Source organism: Anabrus simplex, chromosome 1 (genome assembly GCF_040414725.1).
Source record: "Anabrus simplex isolate iqAnaSimp1 chromosome 1, ASM4041472v1, whole genome shotgun sequence".
NCBI classification, from domain to species: domain Eukaryota; kingdom Metazoa; phylum Arthropoda; class Insecta; order Orthoptera; family Tettigoniidae; genus Anabrus; species Anabrus simplex.
The window spans coordinates 368570497-368597560 of record NC_090265.1 but is presented as its reverse complement, the minus strand read 5'-3'; the positions used below and the strand labels follow the sequence as shown (position 1 = coordinate 368597560).

The 27064-nt window shown below is 38.1% G+C and overlaps 1 protein-coding gene across 1 annotated transcript in view; it reads right to left on the bottom strand.

Annotated features, from left to right (window-relative positions):
* Positions 1-27064, bottom strand: part of Parp1 (Poly-(ADP-ribose) polymerase) — a 271411-nt gene that overhangs the window by 40302 nt on the left and 204045 nt on the right. The window contains exon 13 of the mRNA XM_067134916.2: positions 21745-21867. Coding sequence (XP_066991017.2) covers positions 21745-21867 — 123 coding nt within the window. The remainder of the gene's footprint in view (positions 1-21744; positions 21868-27064) is intronic.

The window sequence follows — 27064 nt, the reverse complement described above, 5'->3', positions numbered from 1 at the left end:
GCAACTACGGTACCGCGGTAACCACGCTGTTTCTTTTCACCCTCGCACGTGCACACACAAATCTCATTGACAAACTACCGCCTCTTTATACATCGTCAGCCGCGACAACCGGTTGTACAGTGCCTGTGTGCAACATCACTGGATCTTGGGAAATAGTAAAGAAAGAATGACGTTCTTTTAGCCTCTACAAAAACGTCTCTCAAATCTGCAGAATGGCATCAAAACATGCGAAAATTCGAATTCTTAGAGAGGCCACAGCTACTCAGTGGCAGAGTTATAACGCGTCTATTGTACCTGATGCTTAGTAAAATAAGTTTTATAGACAGCAGGAACATTTTCGTGATGAATAGTCGCATTGTAAAGATACGTGGAACAGGTATTGCCAGCAAATTATCAACGGGTTCTCGTCGATATTATGCTGCCAATTTTAAGTTAACGGTTACAAAACACTCGGAAATTATAATAATTGCGCAGCCGCAAGAAAATACGACACAGGCCTAACTAAAGCCAATACCGGTATTTAAAATACCAATATAAATGGTCGGTTATTGGACATTATAAATTTTCCAGCTAACTCATTCCTGGTTGCCAGCATTTCGCCCCCGTGTGCTAGGCTGGGCTCATCAGTTGGTACCTAGCACACCTAACAAGACGCTGGTTAGTGCATACCGTGGAGGCCACTGCGTAGGCTAATTGTAGCCACAGGCAGTGCCAATGCACTATGAGAGACTTTGTCTCATTAAAAATTGATGCCTGCTTGGCTATCAGATGATATAGATGTTGATTCCCATAGAGAATGAGTTAGCTGGAAAATTTATAATGTCCAATAACGGACCATTTATATTGGTATTATAAATTTACTCATTCGGAACAAATATTTCAGATTCCCTATGGGAATCAACATCTACATCACAGCCAATATTTGACGTTAGCGTGAAGGCAAAGATAGCTAAAAAATGTGTACTGTACAAAAAAATGCATTCAGTGGTCCACAACAAGGATGCTTTAAAGAAGTTGAAGATGAAATTGTGAGGCACGTGCACGAAAATCTGAAGGGCAGAATGGCCTATACATCACCTGCCGCTAAAGTTGGCCGAACCCACCTAGCGAGACGTGCATGTAGCGGTAGCCGGTTATATCTGAAGCTGAGTAAAAGTAACAATTTTATGGACAGCAAAAATATTTTCTTAATGGATCGTCGTATTGTAGAGACGCATGGAACAGGTACTGCCGGCAAATTTTCAATGGGTTCTCTTGGGTATTATGATGTCAATTTTAAGTTAGTGGTCATTAAACCCGCGGAAATAAAGAACAATTGTACAGTCGCAAAAAATTATACGGCGTAACGAAAGCCAATGTTCGGCATCTAAAAATGCGTGCTGTACAACAAAGGCATTCATATGATTTTACAAAGCACTTTTTGAGCCCGATTTAAATTTTCTGAAGAAAAAAGTGGGATTCGTCCTGGATTCGGAGAATTTTTTTTTTTTTCAGAATGAAATTAAACACACGCTTCCATGAAAAATAACAAACAAGTAATTCATAGTTCAGAGATGCCAACTATTATGATTCAATCTAATAATTACGAATTACCCATCACAATTACGTCTTTACGAATCACACACCTCAAATTACATTCTTTGTTGATTTTCAAATCTAAGTGTACGAAGTGTTCAAAAGTATAGACAAGGAATGCCAGCTTTAATTCTCAGAATATTATTTTCGGATTTCTCGGTAATCATTTATACCCCTTTCCTGTCAGTCATTTGAGAATATTTCAAGTTTTCTCGCGCCGAACTCCGTGTGTGCTTCCATTACCAGAGAAATCGGCACCTGTGAAGTGGTATATCGTGCGGAGCTGTTGTTTTCATCACATCACCAGACTTCCATTCAAATATGCAAGTTGTTTTGCCTTTGTTTTGGCGGCGAAGTGGTGAGAACCTCCGTTTCATTGAGGATACTGCGCGCGTGACTGTTGAAGTATTTATTGCGATTTTAGTTGACAAATTTACATATATTGCTCTTGTAGGACATATGCTAATCGTATGTTACAAAATGCGAAAGGTTTGAAATAATGAAGCGATTTATTGTGCAGGAAAATACATGTGGTGACGTTACAGTGATTAGTGACGCTAGTAATAAACCAAAAGTAGTTCAAAACTTTAGGGAGGAATACTCGAAAGAATGGCCCTGTTTATTGCGTTCCTCAAAATCTCATTCACGCGTGTTTTTGTAGTGTGTGTAGCCGTGAATTTTCAGTTGCGTATGGTGACGACGAACAAGACTGAGTTCTGTGCTAATATGAACACCGGATTACGTAGCGCGTACCTATCTGCGAAATGTCACTGTAATATTTGTCCCAAATGGAACAAAATAATTGCTTTTACACAAATACACTCGAAAGTATGTGGTAAATTAAGAAATAGTATGAAATGTTTTACTTGGAGAATGATGTGGATACATACTTTACTACCTTACAACTATTTTTTTTTTTTTTTTTTGCTACGTCGCAGCGCTTCTGTATGTGTTTTGTTTGTCTAACACTTTCAGGTGTGATGTCTTTGCTCACTGAAGTTGTTTGCATTAACACATTGCGGACCGGTCCCGAGAAAACTCGTGTTTGCCTAGCCGAGCATTGCGGACCAGTCCCGAATTATCTCGTGTTAGCAGCAGACCCACCAGACTGAACTTTAGTGCTATCTTTTGAGATATACGGGAACTATTTGGAGGTCAAGGGTGATAGAACTCTGTTACGTATGGTTCTACACAATCGATAGTCGCATTTGTTTTTGAGTATTTTTCATATCGTAGATTTTCTTTGCATTTCTTGACAACATGTTTACAAAGTTCGAAGAGCCATGCAAGATGGCAGCACCTAGCGATCGCACAAAGATGAAATTATTCGCGAATTATGTGCTGATACAGGCTCCGAATATTAAGTGATGCTGAGTATTTAGAGTTCGACGATGAAATATCTTCTAACGGAAATGTTTCAAGTGATGACGAGGCAAGGTGTGGAACGCATGTAGCGAGTCGTATATTTGTGTTACGGGTGTAAATATTCTAAATATTGTAAATAATGCAGTGTTTTCTGACGACTGGGTTATGGACAACAGTGAACCTAGGTTAGAGGATTTTGAAGGTGCTCCTGGTATAAAAGTATGGCCTAATGAATCTGGAAACATAGGACATGTAGCAGGACTTATGTTTGGTGAGGAATTTTTTCAGTATGTAGCTGAAAAGACAAACTTACACTATGAGCAGAAATCACATTCTCATAACTTATCCCCTAAAACACTAAAGTGGACTAATGTCACTAGCAGGGAAATTAAAAAATTAATCCCCTGTGTATATTGATACGGCAGGTAAAGAAATCACGTCTGAAAGATTACTGGCCAACCGATCCCCTAATAAAAAGACCAATATTTCCGAAAACTATGAGCTGAAATAGATTTCAAGAAATACCCTGCATTTCAACAACTATTCAGGAAGGCCAATAGAAAAATACACAATAGTCCTTCAAAAGCTATTGAAGTTCTGACAGTTTATTGTATGCATGCACTCCAGCTTAGAGGTAGTTAGAAAGTGGCCGGGAACAGGGCTGTGCATGGGGCGAACGGCACCCGGTCCGCAATGTGTTAATTAGGTGTCGTTTTCTTCATGTTGCCCATTCGTTTTGTGCCCTAACTCATTCATAAATGGTATATTTATTGGTCCAGGGATCATGCTACTTTCCTTTCAACAAAAAAGTTATATATTTATTTTGCTGTTTGAACTGCCCGCGCTAGTCATATGGACAAAGATAATGAGAATTCACAGACATAGCACTCCCATTCGTCAGTGCTAGGCCTGGACATCAAGAAAGAAACAAAAAACAGCATGGAAAGCAGAATACAACATAAGCGAGTCCTGTCTAAAGCCCGTAAGAACGTATACATATTTCTCTAATAACAATGGTATTGCTTAATTTACTGCAGATTTTTCACTTCATTTCTGTAAAAGGAATGATTATGTTCCATTTGGGACAAATATTACAGTGGCATTTCGTAGACAGGTATGCGCTACATAACCTGAACTCCGATCTGTTAGTGCAGAGGAAGCACACAACATCAAATGGAATAGCATGTCACCAGTGTACGTTTACCAAACAGCAACTACAAGCTGCTGAGGGCAGCAACAACAGTACTCAACAAAAGAAATGATCCTTCAACCTACCTCAGATATGTACTGCAGATCACCTGTTACTTTAGCGGGTAAGAATCATACACTCTTTATATGCCAGTCTTTGAATATCTAGTTGAATTGTATGTTGTTCATTAATTTTTCAATGATATGTACGTTAGTACGATCTCGAAAAAAGAAAATTATACGGCCACCACGCCTGTCACACACACACACACACACACCCACCCCCTCCCCCGGTGCCCGAACGGCTACATTACGAATTGCCTTTCTTGAAAGTTGGCATCTCTGCATAGAGTGGATATCATCAGCGGAAATGCAAGTTTTGAACAAACTGCATTCATCTGTGATATTCCTACCTGGTGTATGTGTAGCAGAAGCCACTCCTGAATAAAGCCGTGTTGTTGAAAGCGTGCCAAACCACCGGCTGATAACTAGTGTATGTTACGAGTTGTATTTCCGAATGTAATACATAGTGTCTATAAGCATTCTTTTGATAACTGCGGCTGTTGAAAGCCAGACCTTTATTTTCAAATGTATTTCATGCTTCTTCTCTACATTTATCACATCAGGATTTAACTAAACAGCTGTATATGAGATACGAGAGACCACACTGTTTAGGTTAGGTATGGTATCGCCTGGATAGTGCCAAAAGTTCCACTACGGAAAGAATAAAAACAAGTAACAGGAAGGTTTGCCACGTTTATGGATATCCACATGTGTGACGGTAATGCATTTTATTATCATAATGTTTAATTTTGTACGTTCTTTGTCTCCCATTTCTTATTAACACACACAATAGTATGTTTTGTTTGCAGTCTCCGAAAATCGTTGAAAGTAAGTGGGGATATAAAAAAGTCAACATTATTATTTGTTAGGTACATTGGCGAGTAAAACAACTGTGATTGGATTGTTTTGATCACATTTTAAACCTACTTCTCTCCCAAAAAACCAAATATTGGTCGGAGTTATGAGATATTAAATTATCACTTTGTTCATGATCTCGCCTACCTATATTAATAGGCCTAGCAACAACCGTGAATATTTCTTATCTAAAGTAAACTAGTTTCTACATCCTGAGGTGGTGAAGCGCTTTTTTAGACAAGGCCCCAGTGGAAGGTTGTTGCATATACCATTTTTACCGCAAATCAACCTCCCTGCTATTCGTAAATCTCTGGCAATACAGTACCAGGAATTGAACTCAGGCTCCCGAGGACGGCAGCTAATTGTGCTAACCATTACGCTGGCGGACATTCTTAACTACAAAACACAGACATATATACATGACTGATGTGGGCTTGCAATGTGCTGGTCGGACACGAAACTATTCACCTATTTGTGCGATGTCATCAGAGCTGCAGTAGGAATATGCTACAGAGGCGGACATTTCTTAACCACGAAACAGAGACGTACCGCATGACTTTAATTAAAACCTATTAAAATTACAGTGAAACTCTGTTAAAAAGTTTTTCAAGGGACTGCAAAAAAAAAAAAAAAAAAAAAAAAAACTTCTTAAGCAGGAAACTTCTTAAAAGGGGTAATGCCCAAAAATTTATTCTGTACTTTGAAATACATGTGAAACACACAGCCAACAGATTTCCTTGTTTGTGAACAATACCGAAATAGGCCGATATATAAGAGCTGCTTACAGAAAGCCACAATATAAAAATTCGATTATCATGACAATATTTTTAGAGATAAAGTAAAATAATTGAACATACCATATTATAAATATATTTGATAAGAGAAGGGAACATATTAAGTTATATGAAAACGTTGCAAGGTTTGATTATTTTAGCAGGCAGAACCATGTCCTTCCACACTTCCCTTCCCTCCGAACTTACACTCTCTGCTTCGCAACAAATTGTTTTACAAGCGAAAACCAAAAACCCCATGGCACTACAGCCCTTGAAGGGCCTTGGCCTACCAAGCAACCGCTGCTCAGCCCGAAGGCCTGCAGATTACGAGGTGTCGTGTGGTCAGCACGACGAATCCTCTCGGCCGTTATTCTTGGGTTTCTAGACCGGGGCCGCTATCTCACCGTCAGATAGTTTCTCAATTCTAATCACGTAGGCTGAGTGGACCTCGAACCAGGTCCAGGTAAAAATCCCAGACCTGGCCAGGAATCGAACCCGGGGCCTCCGTGTAAGAGGTAGACACGCTACCCCTACACCACGGGGCCGGCTTTGTAAACGATGCCGGCTCGATTTTTAAAGCGTTCCAGCCACCCGCTCGACGCGGTAAAAGGTACCCTTAATTTGCATGAGGCTTTCTCCTGCACAATAGTCCCACTGAAAGGTATGTTTAAACTTCGCTGCTGTTTAAACCATATTAGCAGAACTTGTTCTATTTCATCGTACTTTTCAGATTTAACTTCCTTACAATTTGCTGAAGTATTCCCTGCAGAAGCAGAGATCTCTTCTTTCTTCGCTATAATATCGTTCAAAGTAGACGGCGGCATCCCCAGCTCCTTTGCCAAAGCAACACGAGAAAGTGTAGATGACGCCACTTTCCTTATAATCTCCACTTTGTCTTTTATTGTTAGTGCCTTTCGCTTGATCTCTTTCCTCTGAGTTGCGCTCATTTTCACTTTTTTTAAAAAGCTTGTACGTTGATATTACAAGTACAACTAACTTCACCTACTCCTACTCATACTAATTACAACGCTACACTATGCTTGGCAATCTGTAGCTTAGGCTTACAAGAAGCAAAGACAAAACGTGTACTAGTTTGTTAGCATGTGCTTTGGGCGTAGTTTCTGGCTGTTTCACAAGTACCGCATGGCCAAGCCAGTATTGAGTTTATTTTCCCGCTTCAATCCTCTTCATGCTATAGGTAATGAAGAAAAGAAACACAGGTTCGAAGTTGGTAGAAATTAGTGCATGGAAATGTATCCGGGGTGTTACGTGGGAGAGATAAAGGTGCAGTACCAACGCTTGCACATCTAAACGTAAACAGTTTCTTTCCCCGCGAGAATTTTATTTCATGTCTCCTCATCCTTGTGCTACGTTCTAATAACGCGATGTTATAATTACGAGTGACACGATAATACAACGTTTAGCTCGTATAAAGGTAAAATTAAAAATAACTTTCAATTTTATGCCAACACGTGGTATTGCAATGCCTATGTGTGCCTCCCTCAACACCCAGTTGGCTATCAACATTCGTTCAACTTCGTAAACGATTGGGATCTTTCGGTCGGCTGTTTGGCGGCATGTGTATCAGCTGGCTACTGGCAAATCGGCTGTTTCCTGCATAGAGTCGCGAAGTTGTTTTTATTCACCTCACTAATAATAGACACGGAAAATCTTATCAGTTTAGTTCAAAAACGTAATTTCCTCTACGGCAAGGCCCACAAGTATTATTGCAACAACATAAGACAGAATGCCTGGAAGGAAATAAGCAAGGGAATGAAAAATCAGACAGGTTAGAATATTCAGTTTTGTGGTAGGTTAACAGTAATGTTGTGGGCAAATGCACTTTACGGTTTTTAATTAATGTTTAGGCCACCTCGATTAATGACTTCACCCTGTCGCGGCCCGCAAATTACTGCATTAAAGTTTTATCAAATCATTCATTGCGTACTTTGTGTTTCTTACGTAGAATCCCGTTCGATTTTATTCCGCTAGATGGAACGGTGGAGTGGAAATTTTGACTGATGGGTTCGATTTGATTCCACAAGTCGAGAGTGAGCATCTGCTGTCCGTGACGTCATATGGCCGTGGCAGGCCCGCACATGTTCCGTGACACCAGACACACACCGCGAGCGCGCGCACGGTCTAACACAGGGTGCAACTTGCGCGGAGACTGGAGGGTTCTAACCACGGGCTGCTTTGAGCGGACGTTTTCTATCTCAAGGGGCTCTAAAATCTGAACTGTTTAAGCGGGAAATATATTTACAACAGAACACTTTAAACGGAAAAAATATACATATGTCTTAATGCAACTGATCAAGGGACCAAGAATGTCACACTTCTTAGGCGGGAAAACTTCTTATGCGGGAACTTCTTAACAGAGTTTCACTGTATATAAATTTTGTGTGTGCGTGTTCCATTTAGTGCTATTTATATATTGGTGTTTAGTGCCTGTTGGTAGAAATTGGGAGTAGTATTATTTATTTGAATTTTATAACAAGTAATTCAATTGGTGTTCAGCAGATTACGTTTTCTAGGTTAGGTAGGCTAGCTAGGTGTACTTTATTTCGAATTTAGGTTTAGGATACTACAGGTAAATACAGTAGAAATCCGCTATAGCGAGTACGGCATATAACGAGAACTCCGTTATAGCGACAACTTTTTCTGTCCCTTCAAAATTCATATATTAAATTGTGTATCGTCCTTCGGTTACAGCGAGAACCCTATCACTGGCGTTTCCATTATTACGAGCGATTAAGCGTGCGCGCGTTTTCCGCTACCGATATTTATGCATCCCAGCGATGATATTGCACGCGATCAATTACGTTCGGCATCGTTTCCTCGCTATGTGCACTAGCGATTTCTCTCGTCGACATTCGAAGGCGATAAATACAAAGTATGTTACAAGTGTTTATTTATATATCCACCTATTCAATAATAAGAGATCGTTTTAGAAATTAAATATTATTATAAAATGTTAAGGGACATGTTTCGCCCATATTAAGGGCATCATCAGCCTCAAATTCAAACCTGTATGGTGAAAAATCAGGATCCTGATTGCTCTTACAAGCCATAAAAAGAGGATATCATTATAGGTGTCAGTCTAAACATACAAAATATTAGAATGTCCTTGGCTAAAATTGCAGTATCAAGCTGCATGTCATAAGTTCACATGAATATACTTTCCGGAGCGTTGAAAAACTTGTTGGGGTAGGGCAGTAAACAGCTCAGTCTTTATAATGAAATAGAAATGTGCCTCCTTGAAGATAAGAAAAAGCAAAGCTGATACACTTTTACAGATGTCAATATCGTATGTTGCGATAAGACAACAGATCTCTTAAATGGCTGTTCAGCTGCCTATAGTCTATTTAACTGGCTGAAGGAGTGAAAGTCGAATATGTTATGATAAGATAACAGTCTTCCTTACGTAATTGTGGGAGCAAGGAAAAAGCATTTGGTTGTCTATAGATGTATTTATCTTATTTGAAGGACGAAAGTCGATGGTTTATCGACGTTGATAGAGCTCTTTGGTGTGAAGTCTGTAACAAGAGGAGAGTGAATGCTTAGGAAGGTATTTTTGAAGAGAATGTGGGTTTAAAGAAAGGTAAAACATGGAAAATGTATAAAAACACTTACCCTTTCGTCTGTGAAGATGTAAATCAGTTGTGGAAAGGTTAGTTGAAGAAAAATAACGTTATGTGTAGGTTCATTTATTTCTTTGACTGTTAATGCAGCTGCTATGGTAGCGTTGAATGACTGACACTTGTACTTCTGGTATTGTATCGATGTGAGATTGGCGGAGGAGGGTGTGGTTGAGGGGAGGGGGTAGGCGGAGCGTTAAGTTTATGTGTTGTTGGTTGCGAGAGATTTACATGGTCGGACAGGGAGGGAGTCGTGTTGGGTTGCGGGAGAATTGTGGGGGTGGGCATGAAGGGAGTCAAGTTAGTTAAAGTAGTGGAGATTCTAGAAGATGTTAACTTAAGATTTTTAAGAATGTAGTTATGTTTTGAATTTAGAGTTTGCAATAATTTGGGTAAACTTTCGTATAATGGATTCTTGACTTCAATTAAATCATTGAGGTTTAGATTTTTGTTGTAGTGTTGGTCCAAAAATATATAGATGGTTTCAAGTTCATTCATCAACTTTCCTTTGTCTACTCTTTTAATAATTGTGAGGTCTCTTTCTATTGCTGTGAAGTGATGTCCTGTTTCTTTCATATGGGATTAGTAATACCCGTCGACAGCTGTTCTGTAAAGAAAATTCGAAATGAAAGAGAACATATTTTCGTAATAAATGCGTAAATAACATGTCCGATAACGGTTGTTAACTCGTTAAAAATTAAGGCTGACTGAACGACCGCTTAATTTTGAGGCTAAATACTGCACCTAAGTAAGAATGGGATACACGTCGAGATATGGCGGAGTGCTTAATTGATTTCAGAGGTTAGTTTATATTTTGTCGCGTCTGGTTAAATTACGGAAAGGCTATTATGAAAATTTATAGCGAGAAAGTTATAATTTCTCTACTGGCGCTTGAAGTGTGTTTTCATCATAAGTATAGTACGGTTAAGTTAGGATACGTGACGCTGTTTGAATAAGAAAACTGAAACGTTTGCAACAAAATGCGATCGATCATCTTCGGTACGGTATAGTTTTTTCACTTTGTGTATTTGCAAGGTCTCTCGTTGACATTCAAAGGAGATGTTAGAGTTGATTAGTAATACCCATCGACTGCTGTTCTCTAAAGAAAACTCAAAATGAAAGAGGATAACATGTTTTCGTAATAAATGCGTAAATAACATGGCCGATAGCAGTTATTAACTCGTTAACAATAAAGACTGAAGTAAACGATATCTAAATTTTAATGTTATATACGGAAATTAAGTAAGAATGCGGTACACCTCAAGATATGGCAGAGTACATCACTGATTTCAGAGGATATTTCATATCTTCTCACGTCTAGTTATGGCTATTTACATGTCAATTTTTCGCGAGGAGGTTATTTCTCTACATGCATTTCAAATGTTTTTATGATAGGCTACTTATACGGTTATGTTAAGTGACGCTGTTTGAGGAAGAAAGCTGAGGTGTTTGCCACATAAATCTCTGGAGTGATACCGTATTTTTCCGAATCCAATTCTTTTTTTCTCAGAATCTCATGCGAAAACTCAAGGGTTGTTGCATTCGCGGCCTAACAGTAAGTTAATTGGATACCACTAGCAACTACCGCGGTAACCACACTGCTTCTTTTCACACGCGCACAGAACTCGTTGACAATAAATGACCGCCTCTTTATTACACATCGCTAGCCGCGACAACCGGTTGTGCAGTGCCTGTGTGTTTCTCAAATCTGCAGAATGGCATCAAAACATGCGACCCTTCGAATTCTTAGAAAAGCCATGGCTACTCAGTGGCAGAGTCATAACGCGTCTATTGTACTTGACGCTTAGTAAAATTAAGATTTATACACAGCAGGAATATTTTCGTGATGGATAGTCGTACTGTAAAGATACGTAGAAAATGTACCGCAGGCAAATTTTCAACGGGTTCTAGTCGATATTATGATGCCAATTTTAAGTTAATGTTTATTAAACACTCGGAAATGTAGAATAATTGTACAGCCGCAAGAAAATACGGCATAGGCCTAACCAAAGCCAATATTTGGCGTTAGCGTGAAGACAAAGAGCTAAAAAATGCGTACTGTACAAAAAATACATTTAGTGGTCCGCAACAAGGACGCTTTAAAGAAGTTGAAGATGAAATTGTGAGGTATGTGCACGAAAAACGCAACGGCTGAATGGCCACGCCGTGGCACAATAAACTCGTTCGTTGACTTTCAACGTTCGCGATTAGGCCAATACATCCCTAGCCGCTGAATTTGGCCGAACCCGATAAGCGAGACGTGCGTGTAGCGGCAGCCGGTTATATCTGACGCTGCGTAAAAGTAACAGTTTTATAGACAGGAAGAATAATTTCCTGATGGATCGTTGTATTGTAGAGACGTATGGAATAGGTATTGCCGGAAAATTTTCAACGAGTTCTCTTCGGTATTATGATGCCAATGTTGAATTAATGGTCCTTAAACCCGCGGAAATAAATAATTGTGCAGCCGCCAAAAATAAAGAAATACGGCGTAACGAAAGTCACTGTTCGGCGTCTAAAAATAGTATTAAAAAAATGCGTAGGCCTACTGTAAGACAAGGCATTCATATGATTTTACAAACTTCTTTTTGAGCCTGATTTAAATTTTTTGAAGGAAAAAGTGGGGTTCATCTTGGATTCGGAGATATACGGTACTATATTTTTTTCAGAATGAAATTAAACATACACTTTCATGTAGTATCGGATTACGAAAAATAACAAACAAGTAAGCCATATTGTGGATATCATCTACGGAAACGCAAGTTTTGAACAAACTGATTGCTGTTTCATACCGAATTTAATGTGCACGAAGGGTTTTCCAACTTTTATACAAAAATCGGATATAACAACAATCCGTTATAGCGAGTGAATTTTTCGCTGTCATGAATTCTCGCTATAACGGACTTCTACTGTAATATTAACTTTTAAAACAATATTTTTAAATATCTGTAGGTTCTTTGGTATAATACTTACAAAGGCAGATTATCATAAGGAGTTGTAACTCATTGTAATTTCTGCCGCTACTTTTCTGATATTTCGTACAGATATCCGTTCAAACTATCACGAAGGTAATAATTTATTACATTAAATAACACGATAAGCCTGTAAACATCGATTTAAAGAGAATTCATGGAAATTTCACAGGATAATTACGGTACTTAACAGCTTTTTTGGATTGTTGACAATTGTTGCTACATGCACATGATAGTTGTGTAATAAATACAAAGTCAGCTGATTCATTATTCCCATAATTTGTAGTCTTAGTTCCCTGCATAATTTGTACTTTCCACCTTCGTTTATTCATCCAATAAAAATTAATAATCAAATTCCTATTTCCCAATAATATTGCATTTCAAGCCCCCGGCGTGGTTTTGACAGAAATTATAGTAGACAACCTCTTATTCTCAGCATTTAAGGACACTTTTATTCTCTGTCCCGTGTAGTAGGGAAAATAATACTAATCCACCAGCGGTAAAAGTTCATATAACCGCACTTCAACTGAAAATTGTAGTTTAGATACATTGTAGTGTAGATACAGTATATCTAGATAGTGCCATATCTTGCCTGCTATATTCGTGTGTATCTATTAGAGCGTAGATCTAATAATAATTTGTCTAAGCATTTAGCTTTGTTGGTAATCTCTGAGTACAGTAGTTCTTGCAAATTTCATTTCTGTTTGTGCTTAGTAGTGTCATACAATACCAGTATTGTAATTAGGATACGTCTGAAAGTAGTTTAAAAATTACTGTAGTGTACTGTACAGTAGTATAAGAGTAGCTTAATATCCTATCAGAATTTAGTGTGCGTATTTTATTATTGTAAAATATTTGTGTAGTACAGGTGTAGTAGAGGTATCCGTAGAAACTATTACTAAAATTCAGTTGTTGTAATTAGGATAGGCTTAATTGCAGTTTGGAATTGTGTAGTTCTTGTCTATTCCTTTAGATATTCAGTAATTAACAGCAGTTTTTATCCTGTTAGGGGTTGTAGGATAAAAAATAGAGTAGTATTGTAGTGTAGTCGTACATTAATTACCTTAATGTTGTGTGATCTTTGAGTACTATCCCAGACAATATACCCCTCCGTTCATTTATTTTTTTGCAAATAAGTTATTTTACTTTTATTTTCATTTTTTCCGTAAAGAATGCCTAAGGAGCGCAAGTGTACGAACTGTGGGTGTGGCGAGGCATTGAGGGGTATGAGGAAGGAGTTGGAGAGTTTGAGGGAGATAATTAGGATTCTCACAGAAGACAGGAAGGAAGATAGGACTCCCTCAAACAATGTACAGGTTACAGTAGGTGTACAAGAGGGAGGGGAAGGAAAGGGGGGAGTTGTAGAAGACAGGTGGTCTAATGTTCTAGGGAGAAGGAGATTGCAGGCTAAGGGCTCTATTCAGGATCAGAATTCAGGTACGAGTCACTCCAGGTAGAACAACAGAGGGAAGATGAGGGACAGGGAACTGTTGCTGAGATGTGTGGAAGTAGGAGGAAGGAAAAAGGTAGGAAAGGGAAATGTACAGTAGAGGATAGGAAAAGACAGGTGGAACAGGGTCATGAAAAGGATAAAAGGGAGGAGGAAGTAGCTTCTGCAGCTATCAGGAAAGATAGGGCTGACCAGGAGGGGAAGGAATCAAACGAGCTGGGTAGGGTTGAGGCTCTGGTCATGTGGAATTCCATTGTCAGACACATGGGGAAAGTGTGTGGAGGAAAGGGAACCAGGGTAGAATGTTATCCGGGAATTAGGTTGAGGCAGATGTTGAGGAAAGTAGAAGAGAGGGAGGAGGGGAAGGAGAAGGTGGTAGTGTTTCACGTTGGTACCAACAACGTAAGGCAAGCTGATGTAAGTACCAACATAGTTGGAGACGTGTGGGATCTGGTAAATGCAGCACGGGTGAAGTTTAAGCAAGCGGAGATTGTTATTAGTGGAACACTGTGTAGGAGGGATACTGAATGGAGGGTGATTGGGCACTGGGAGTGAAATTTCTAGATCCTAATGGGTGGGTAGGAGATTGGGATCTGTGCTCAGATGGCCTTCGATTAAACAGCAGTGGTACGTATAAGTTAGGAAATTTATTTGGAAGGATAATAGGGAGGTACATTCAGGGAAACGGGGTGGCCTAGGGAGCGGTGATAAGGGAACAGGGAACTGGAAATCAAGTAGGGATGACATAAAATTGTTAGTGTTGAACTGTAGAAGTATTGTAAGAAAGGAATAGAATTGAGTAATGTAATAGATATATATTTACCAGATATTGTAATAGGAGTGGAATCATGGCTGAGAAATGATATAATGGATGCAGAAATTTTCTCACGGAATTGGAGTGTGTATCATAGAGATAGAATAGGAATGGTGGGAGGGGGAGTATTCATTCTGGTGAAAGAAGAATTTGTAAGCTACGAAAAAGTTAAAGATGAGACACATGAAATTCTAAGCGCAAGGCTCACTTCTAAAGATAATAGGCAACTTGATATATCTGGAGTGTACAGATCGGGAAAGGGTAGCAATGACACGGATTCAGAATTATTTGATAAGATAATCAGCTATGTAGGAAACTACAAGGAAAGAAATGTGATTGTAGTGGGAGATCTGAATTTACCAGATGTCAATTGAGAAGGAAATGCGAACGACAGGAAGCATGACCAACAAATGGCAAATAAGCTAATATGGGAAGGACAGCTGATTCAGAAAATGACGAACCAACCAGAGGCAAAAATATCCTGGATGTGGTGCTGATAAGACCAGATGAGCTCTATAGAGAAACTGTAGTAATAGATGGTATTAGTGATCATGAAGCTGTTTTTGTGGTAGTTAAAAATAAATGTGATAGAAAGGAAGGTCTTAAAAGTAGGACTATTAGGCAGTACCATATGGCTGATAAAGCAGGCATGACGCAGTTTCTAAAAAGTAACTATGATCGGTGGAAAACGGTAAATAAAAATGTAAACAGACTCTGGGATGGATTTAAAGAAATTGTTGCGGAATGCGAAAACAGGTTTGTACCTTTAAGGGAGGTAAGGAATGGTAAAGACCCACCTTATTATAATAGAGAAACAAAGAAACTAAGAAGGTGGTGCAGACTGGAAAGAAATAGAGTTAGAAATGGCTGTGGAAGTAAGGAGAAATTGAAGGAACTTACTAGAAAATTGAATCTAGCAAAGAGAGCAGCTAAGGATAACATGATGGCAAGCATAATTGGCAGTCATACAAATTTTTGTGAAAAATGGAAGGGTATGTATAGGTATTTTAAGGCAGAAACAGGTTCAAAGGAGGACATTCCAGGAATCATTAATGAACAAGGGGAGTGTGTATGCGAGAATCTTCAAAAGGCAGAAGTATTCAGTCAGCAGTATGTAAAGATTGTTGGTTACAAGGATAATGTCCAGATAGAGGAGGAGACTAAGGCTAAAGAAGTATTAAAATTTACAAATGATAACAATGACATTTACAATAAGATACAAAAGTTGAAAACTAGAAAAGCGGCTGGAATTGATAAAATTTCTGGGGATATACTAAAGACAATGGTTTGGGATAGTGTACCCTATCTGAAGTACTTATTTGATTATTATTTGGTCGGAGGAGCTATACCAGATGAATGGAGAGTTGCTATAGTAGCCCCTGTGCATAAAGGAAAGGGTGATAGACATAAAGCTGAAAATTACAGGCCAGTAAGTTTGACATGCATTGTATGTTAGCTTTGGGAAGGAATTCTTTCTGATTATATTAGACATGTTTGTGAAATGAATAACTGGTTCGATAGAAGGCAGTTCGGTTTTAGGAAAGGTTATTCCACTGAAGCTCAACTTGTAGGATTCCAGCAAGATATAGCAGATATCTTGGATTCAGGAGGTCAAATGGACTGTATCGTGATTGACCTGTCTAAGCATTTGATAGGGTGGATCATGGGAGACTACTGGCAAAAATGAGTGCAATTGGACTAGACAAAAGAGTGACTGAATGGGTTGCTATATTTCTAGAAAATAGATCTCAGAGAATTAGAGTAGGTGAAGCTTTATATGACCCTGTAATAATTAAGAGGGGAATTCCTCAAGGCAGTATTATCGGACCTTTATGTTTTCTTATATATATAAATGATAAGAGTAAAGGAGTGGAATCAGAGGTAAGGCTTTTTGCAGATGATGTTATTCTCTATAGAGTAATAAATAAGTTACTGCAACGTGACCTTGAAAATGTTGTAAGATGCAGGCAATGGTATGTTGATAAACAGGGTTAAAAGTCAGGTTGTGAGTTTCACAAATAGGAAAAGTCCTCTCAGTTTTAATTACTGCGTTGATGGGGTGAAAGTATTTTTGGGGATAATTGTAAGTATCTAGGTGTTAATATAAGGAAAGATCTTCATTGGGGTAATCACATAAATGGGATTGTAAATAAAGGGTACAGATCTCTACACATGATTATGAGGGTGTTTAGGGGTTGTAGTAAGGATGTAAAGGAGAGGGCATATAAGTCTCTGGTAAGACCCCAACTAGAGTATGGTTCCAGTGTATGGGACCCTCACCAGGATTACCTGATTCAAGAACTGGAAAAAATCCAAAGAAAAGCAGCTCGATTTGTTCTGGGTGATTTCCGACAAAAGAGTAGCGTTACAAAAATGTTGCAAAGTTTGGGCTGGGAAGAATTGAGAGAAAGAAGGAGAGCTGCTCGACTAAGTGGTAAGTTGCAAGTGACTAATCTCATGTTTTAATCCGTGTTGAAATCCGTTGATATACAATAATAAAGTTTTATTATGAATCCACCTGTTCAATACATTATAATGTTGTCACATTTAAAATAACTTCATTAGTTAAAAAGTTATATATGGGACATGTTTCGCTCCCTTATAGAGCATCATCAGCCAAATCTGAATCTCGAATAATTGTTATTTACGTAAATAATGACTTAAGATCTATTAGAACATTTTTGACAAACTTAAAACTTACTCTATTGGAATATCATAAAATATAAAATCTTGTATACATGGCTTAATTACATGTGCTTAATAGGAAGATACATTAAAATTATGGAAGAGAGAGTACTAAAATATTAAATTAAATAAAAATATATATATCATGTCCAAAATCTTAGAAAGACGTGAAAATTAATCTTAGGAGCTAAATTTGAGGATTTTCTTGGCAATGAGATCTGGTAAAAAAGTTATTTATCCCTTGTGGATAAGAGTCTATGAAGATTCAAATTTATCGTCAATTTGATGATTGAACTTGTAACAGGATAAATGTTGGTCTTCAAAAAATTTAAATGCTTGTTGTCATATGACCTCGGCGAATGCTGTTGAAAAAATATGTTCTTATAGATGTCAATGACCGTCTGTTGAACTAATGGATTTGATAAGTTTGATTGAAAGGGACGTAAATCAACGTTCGTATTTAAAAGCTGCTGCTTGGTTTATCTCGTTGAATGTCTTGGCTGACCATATTTTTGTTTATCATTGAGCTCTTACTCATAACCTTAATGGCATAGATCTGGTCACGATTATTCTTCTTACAACCAAGAAACACCTTGCCATATGCTCCTCTGCTAATTGGTTTCAAAAATTCACAGAGTGGGCCCTAATTTGTTATGCAATATGTTGCATTACACTTGTAATATATGACATCCTTCGGTGGATATATTGTAGGCCTATGGTATGAATTACGATAACAGAGGAGTACAGATATCTTACGTAAACTTTACATACGAATGACATCATGAATGGAGGTACCGGTGCTTGTAATTCTGACAGTACGGGAGAAGTTGACAGTTCAATTTTTCAGACTATTGTATGTAACACAAACAGTTGTCCAAAGGTGCCAGTAATAGAAGATTTTGAAGGTCCACTGGGACTGTAGTTTGGTTTGGTTTTGGAGTGTTTATAAGATTATAATAATACACATTTCATTTTTGTGAAATTTAGCCAAATTGTTGATGGTTCATTTGTTCCCGGATTTCCCATTTTCCCGTGTTGTACGATTTTTTTTCGCGGTCCCTCCAAAAACGGACAATCGAGGTTCCACTGTATAAAAATTTCTCTAGAGCGCCCATTAATTTTCTTTTCGTTGTCGTGTGTAGTATTTCCATATCTTTGTCTATTTCCGTAAAATTATGATTGTATTCTTCCATGTGTTCATCCATTGCTGAGAACCTTGCGTGTCTTACTGCATTCACGTGTTCCTTTTTTCTCGTCTCCAAACTCCTCCCTGATTGTCCACAAGTTGTGTAAAGTAATATATTGGACAATGAGGGAGGAGTTTGGAGACGAGATACAAGGAGCATGTGAATGCACTAAGACATAAAAAGTTCTCAGCAATGGGTGAACACATGGAAGAATACAATCATAATTTTACGGAGATAGATAAAGATATGGAAATACTGCACAAACAACAAAAGGAAAATTAGTGGACGCTCTAGAGAAAATAACTAGCCTATATATATTGACCAAAGAAGCAATAATGAAAATAATTTAAATGAACCAATGAATGAAGAAAATATGATGTAGAGATTAGCATACAATCATATAAGGAAAAAGGAAAGAGAGAGCGAAAGAAATAGTTCCGGTCGTTGACACGCTCCCCCTCCCTCCCCTATATTACGTAACCAGCAGCATAGCGACAAGTAGCAACGCTCCTCGTAAGGTCATTGACAGCAAGCAAAGAGCAAGAACATGTTTGTTTGATTCAGACTAGTGTAACAATATTTCGTTCGTAAATAAATTTGGTAACCAGTTGAAATTGAAGTAAGTGAATAAATTTCTCTAATCATCTGAGATGTCGTCCTTTTTGTAAAATATGTCGCTAAAAGTTGGTTTGTTGTTTGTTTATTTAAAGGAATTTGAGGGCTAGCAAGGTCATTACATAACCGGAAACATGGTAGCAGCTCGCCCTGTAAGGTCATTGACAGCAAGCGAAGGCATATTGTTTGGTTCAGACCAGTGTTATGTGATTTGAATTTATGGATAAATTTAGTTGAAACTGAAGTAAGTAAAATAAAATTCCCCAGTCATCTGTGTTGTCTTTTTCGCAAAAAAATGTCTCTAAAGTTGGTTTGTTGGTTGTTTATTTTGAAGAAATTGGACAGTTAAAATGGCTAGCATGGTTGGACGGGATTAAGAGGAGGAAATTTCCGATTTATATGAGAATTCTCAGAAATATAGCAATAAGTTAGGGGACAATTATTGGAATAAATAAGGTAATGTAATTACAGATTAGAAATTTAAATATAATGTTTTTCTTTTTTAGGACTACAGGAAAGGAGAAATTTTCAAGAGTATTTAAGTTCTACATAGTGACTAACTTAATAGGTGTTATTTACAGAGATGCCAACTCTCAAGAAAGGCAATTCGTAATGCAACCGTTCGGGCACGGGGGCGGGGGTGTGTGTAGCGGGTGCAGTGGCCATAGAATTCTTTTTTCGAGATCTTACTAACTTACGTATCACTGAAAAATCAATGAACACCATACAGTTCAACCAGATATTAAAAGACTGCTAAAGTAACAGGTTATCTGCAGTACATATCTGAGTGGAGGTTGAAGGATCATTTCTTTTGTTGAGTACTGAACTTGGTCCCTTAGCAGTTTGTAGTTGCTGTTTGGTAAATGTACACTGGTGACATGCTTTTCCTCTTGGAATCATGTGCATCCTCTGCACTAACAGAGCACTTAACGGTTTGGTGTTCATATTAGCACGGAACTAAGTCTTGTTCTTCCTCACCATGCGCAACTGAAAAAATCGTGGCTACACACACTACAAAACACGTGTGAATGAGATTTTGAGGAACGCAGTAAAGAGGGCCATTCTTTCGAGTATTCCTCCCTAAATTTTTGAACTGTTTTTGGTTTATTACTTAGCGTCACTAAACACGGTAACATCACCACATGTATTTTCCTGCACAAGAAATCGCTTCATTATTTCAAAGCTTTCACATTTTGAACACGATTAGCATATATCCTAGACAACCAAATTCACAAATATTTCAACAGTCACCCACACAGTATCCACAATGAAACATAGTTTGTAACCACTTTGCCGCCCAAACAAAGACAAAAAAACTCGCATATTTGCATGGAAGTCTGGTCATGTGACGAACAAAGACAACAACTCCGCAAGATATACCACTTCACAGGTGCCTATTTTTCCGGTACTGGAAGCACACACTGCATTCGGCGCATGAAAATTCGAAATATTCTTAAACGAGGGACAGGAAAGGGGTATACATTATTACTGAGAAATCTGAAAATAATATTCTGAGAATTCAAGCTGTAATGGCATTCCTTGTGTATCCTTTTGAACATTTCATACATTTATTTTTAAAAATAAAAAAATCGTAATTTGTGGTATGCGATTCGTAAAGGCATAATTGTGATGGGTAATTTGTAATTATTATGATTGAATCATAAGAGTTGGCATCTCTGTATTTATTTATTTACTTACAAATCAAAAATTATTCTATGACAAAGTAAATGTAAATTTAGACACAAAGAAACATTTTAATTTCAAGATTTGTATTTAATTGTTCTGTTGATAAGTATATATTTACCAATGTACCAAGTCCAAAGATTATTGATGTTTTGGCACCGCTGAAGAAGAGAGTAGTTAGCTCTTGAAACATGTACGGTAATTAAGTATAATAAAATATATAAAGTACTGACAAGGTGGGAAAGTGTTCTACAGAAAGTGGAATATAAGTCAATACGGACAGGATTAACCAACATGGTGAAAATAATCAATTCAAAGCATGTTGTGGCATACTTTTCTAGAAGCCTGGCCCAGAAGGCATTTAAAGAGACAGTCTTGGGTTGCTGAGCTGAGTTAGCGAGAATTGTGAGTGTAAGTCGTTAACCGAGTGTGTGAACTCGTGTAGTGATTTTGTTGTGTTGGTAATTGGTTAACATGCTAACATGGCCTCCTCCTCCTTGTTCTAGTCAAGTGTTTCGTTTAAGATGGCAGTTCATTAGTGCATGTGTATAATATGTATATAATTTATAAATAAAACGGTGTACACAACTGACAGCATCTCCTCTGCGCGTCTTTGAGAATACGATAAAGTATTGGTTCGGATAATGGCACATTGGTGGGTACTCTACAACCAGTAGCTGGAAGCTGTGCAAGATGATTATGACGACGACCAAAATGAAGAATCTACTACTACCGCAGTAATCATTTCTACAAATTTATAGTTAAATACTGTTAACTCTAAATCTAGCAGATGGTTTTCATGTTCTGTAATTCAAGGAAATCTTCAAATGTAAGTATGATTAATTAAATTAAAAGAAAATAACAAGAAAAGAGTTATTTACCTCAAATTCCTTCATAACTTTCTTCATCATCTTCACATCAAACAAGAGGGATACCAAATCCTGCACAGACTTGTGCAACTTGGATGGAACATTGCTGTTAACTTGTTTCTCCTCATCTTCATCCTGCACAAAAATTACGGTATATAAAGAGAAATGGAACTTAAGAGACATTCCATAGCAATTAATATGTAGGCTGAGTGAGTTATGTATAAAAACAAAGAGTTTCTGATTTTGTTTGTTTTCCCTATCAACAATGGGTTCAGATTACAGACACACTAGATATTCAGTAAATAACTCAACTGGTACAAGTAATAAACTGTTTATAACAGAAATCCATTATGACTGATCAATACTATTATAGATCTACTATCAAGACAAGTGTATGAACCTGAGAAAATTTTCTAAAATACATATCCTGCATTGTAGGATCTGATTATGTAAAAGCAAGAAATACTTGCCCAAATGCATTAATTACACTAATGTAAGTTTGTCAAAGAAAAACCTGCACATTTACATGTTGTAGTTGGCAGGCAATAGAACCAAAGAAGTAGGTAGGAAGAGGAGGGGAGGGGGGGGGGATGAAGAAGGGAGAGGAAGACTACAATCCATATTATATTAAAAAAAAAAAAATCCCATCAGATTCTAGAGAAAAGGCAAACATTCTTAAAAGACTAACTCAACTACCATTCCAGCCAAAAGAACACACACTCCGTCTGACAGACTTGCTCAGTTTCACTCCCCCGTTATTTATCTCTCTAAAGTGACAATGAATGATACTGAGTCACCCATATTGAGCAAGGGTCCAAAACACAACAGGCCCTCTTCCAGCTTTCTCAATAACGTCATCCCCACTACGGTGAAATCAGAGTTAGCCATTGGGAAAATGCCGGTAGACAAACAAGAAGAATTGAAATTTAAAGCTAAAAAGAAACTGAATAAAATCTTCAAATCTAAATCTAAAAGAAACCCTTCCATCCTAATAATGCCAATAATAATAATACTGTATATACCAAACTAAGATCCCAACAAAAAATCAAAAACAAATATTAGATTTTAAGAAGAAAATCACTGACAATGATCTTATCATAACACAAGCTGATATAGGCAACTCCACTGTTATTATGAATAAGTCAGATTACATAGAAAAAACTAAACAATTCTTCACAGACAGCTCATTTTCTGTTATCAAAAGAGACCCTACATTAAAGATTCAGCATCAGCTTAAACACTCAAAAATGCATCATGTCTGTGAACAGACAAAGAAATAAATAATTAGTATGAATCCAGGCCTGCCAACTGCCAAAGCACTTCCCAAAATACATAAAACTGATATCCAACCCATCATTTCACAGTACATCCAACATTTCCTCAAAAGAAGTTACCATTTTTTACCTGGGAATTTATTAAGAATACTAATGAATTGGTTGAAAAACTATATCATGTTACTCTTCAACCCAACTAATCTCTCCATTCCTTCAATATTGTTAACATGTACTCACGCATCCCAATTTCAAAAATTTGTCCCATTATTCACAACAAGATGCTTTTGCTGGTGAGATGTAGTGTTTACTGTGCACTATGTCTTCTCGAATGGGCTAGAATAAATTTGTTACTTTCATTGATCTGTCTCAGTCTCATCCTTGGCTTTGACAATATGAAAGTGACTGAGGTATAATGCTAGTAATGCCATTCCTTATGCAGCCAGTCCCTGTTATGAACAGTGTGAAAATATCACTCATAGGGCCGGTTGGTGCATGCATTTCAGTGGGCTTGGCAGACTGACATGTAACAGCAACTTCTGGCTCGGTGAGGAAAGCATCAGGAAACTACCTCACTCCTCATTTTCCTAGCATAACTCTTCAGTGATGCCTAGGCTAACCATGACAGCTGTTAGTGGAACTTTGGAGGATCAAACCAGCCTTCAGGCTGAATACCCATCATACATACATACATACATACATACATACATACATACATACATACATACATACATACATAACAATTTAAATAAAAACAGTGGCCTGAGCCCACTAAAGATTCAAGATTTCATCTCTATTCTAAAAATTGTTTTGAAAAACCATTATTTCACATTTGACAATACCATTTATCAGCAAGATGGGTTAGCCAGGCATCCTAGCTGAAATCTATCTGGATCATTCAGAACACACCAAAATTAATAACAACATCTATAGTAATATTATTTTTTGGACAAGACATGTGGATGACACTCTTGTGATCATGAACTAAAGTGCAGCTGATGCCATCACCACTCTATCCAATCTTACTCAGAGAACGATAAAAAACTCAATTATTTATATCTAATGATCATCACACAACCTGGTTCATTGAGCTACAAGATTTTTAGAAAACCAACACAAACCACAAATGCAATCCATCAAGATTCCATACGCCCACATGTGCAGCATACCATAGTATAGCACACCGTGCTTATGCATCCCGCTGTCTAAAGAAGAACTAAAAATGAGTTAAACAGCATTTGCAGTACAGCTAAATTTAATGGCTACAACAGCTCCTTTACAGAGAAAATCATTAATAAACAAACACCAACCTTCAACTACCTTAACAAAAGAAAAAACTCACGACAATCTTTTTCTACCTTTACGTTTAAAAATAAACAAGTCTACCAAATCACTTACGGTGTTTTATAATTGACAATTCGTTGTTTTGAACAACAGTTTTAACATATGATTTTAATTGGACTTCATGCTTCATATCATGTTCACACCACACCATTTTAACATTGAAGATTGACAAGACGCTATCACGCCGCGTCACATGATACAAAGACTTTGCATTTACTTATTTTAATGTGTCCTCGCCTTATTTTTGATGTTATGTATTTGTATTTGTGACTGAAGATGTCCTATACGAGGACAAAACATGTTTCACGAGTGTAATTTAATGTAGTCTTTGTAATAAAGTAAGACAATTACAGTACTGTAAAGGGGGAATTATAAAATCTAAATTTTCACAAGTTGATACTTTGACAATACGGGCTCTAATGTGAAATTTATAACGTGCAATGTCTTAATTAAGGTACAGCCCCAGCATTTGCCTGGTGTGAAAGTGGGAAAACACTGAAAACCATCTTCAGGGCTGCTGACAGTGGGGTTAGAACCCACTATCTCCCGGATGCAAGTTCACAGTTGCACGCTCCTAACCACACGGCCAACTCGCCCGGCAGTCCCGAGACTGATGTAATATTATTTACTTGATATATTGTACTTGTCTATTTATTTCTTATTATGACACAATCTGTCAAAAATTCTAATTTTCTGAAAGAAGTTCTGGCCAGCTCAATCCTGCGTCAGATCTCACAAGGAAAAGTCCCAAATCGTAATTTACATGGCATCTCAGGTATTTAAATGAGGCCACTTTCTCAATTCTATCATTGCCGATCTCAAAACTTCCCCTTTCCTGCTGACAACCATCCACTTTGTCTCCTTATTAAAAGTTCAGTCCATCTCACGCAGCATTAGTACCATGGTTACCTGGTTACCGCTTGCATCGGCAATATCTACGCGCAGTATGACTGTCCTATGTTTATTACTCGCAGATGATGAAGCACAAAGCTGCCAACCACTGTACTTAGGAACTAGTCCATCTGTTAGCAAAGGGGTCTGGGGGGTAAGCCCCCAGTTAAGGTAGGGCATGGATAAGACCATTGGTCTGGATTGGTTATTGTACTGAGCCCTGGACCAGAATTACCTTTCTTTTCACATGTTAGGGTACTTAGCCCTGGACCACAATTGCCTTTCTTTTCACATATTACGGCACTTTGCCCTGGACCAGAATTACCTTTCTTTTCACGTGTTAGGATACTTAGCCCTGGACCACAATTACCTTTCTTTTCACTTGTTAGGGTACTTAGCCCTGGACAACAATCACCTTTCTTTTCACATTACTACACCACGGCATTCTATGTGGGTTACTGGTCAGGAAATGATACGATTGATAGCAGCAAAGCCTACTACGTCTTTCTTCGTACATAGTGCCTCCACATCTAGGCAGCAGTGCATCTGTCCATTGTTGATACAGAAAACATATCTAATTCCATTGACATGGCATCGTGCGATGGATGCGTTATTAATGTTACAAGTTTAATTATTATTGAATGAGTTCAATCATGTTGTTTTTTCATATCGTCGCCGAGTACAAGGGGGTCGGGAATGTGTTCGGTATGCCAGTGCTAGAAAAAATACTTTCTTTGTATGGTTTGTAGTGTTTAGAATAGTAATTACTGCATCGAAACGTCTCAACTATTTCAACATGTTCTTATATAATCATGGCTGGCGGTGTCACGAATGGACTGTGCCATCGCCTGAAGATTTGCCCTATGAAATGTCACTGCCATACTTCAAGATAGCCAGATACTGTTAATCTTATTTGTTTCATATGGTTATTCTTTTACATTGCCTCACTCTTAGATCTTTTCATCGCGTAAGTTGGTCATAATTTATGCCTGTATTGAATTATGGGAACATTTCATTGGACTAGCCTTTAACCAATGGCAGTGTCCATTCGCCCACGGTCATAATTTATGCCTGTATTGAATTATGGGAACGACATTTCATTGGACTAGCCTTCAACCAATGGCAGTGTCCATTCGCCCACCGTCAGCCATGATTACTATGTTATAAACTTGCGTGAGTAAGGCTGAACTTTTACCATCTCCTTTATGATCGCTCAAGACCATGATGATGTTGGCTCCATTAACCACAGTGGACAGTTCTCGTACACTCCATTCTGGAAGTGTGACAAACGGATAGCATTTGACAGTCCTCACAATTTTACAGTACTCCTCCAGCCAATCAATAGTTGTGGCAAACACGGTTGGACCCACACCTGTTCAAACTAGAATCATCATACAACAAGATTGAAGCAGTGAACATTTCTAAGCATGGATTTTTATAGCTACTGGTGATTGTATTTTCTCTCATTTAAGTTTTTTATGTTGTCCCAGTGGGGACAAGTTTTTAAGCCACTTTCCACTATATTTTTGGCCTGGCTAACTTGCCATTGAAATCTGAATCGCTTTGGCATTTTCTTCCTTCTCGCTTCTTTTTCTTTTTTTCCTGTGCGACTTAGGTCGCTAAATGTAATTGCGTCTTCTCCACCCGTGGGGTTATATTCCATCGTTCATATACAATGTTTCCTGATCTCATGTCTCTTGTCTACTGGTCGGACCAGCCAGAGAGAGAGTCTTGTTTGACCCGCTCCCTGTCCTACGTTCTTTTGCTGTACATCGCCTTGGTGGCATGTGTTTAGTTCATTGTCGAGCGCCATGAAGGCTGGAAGC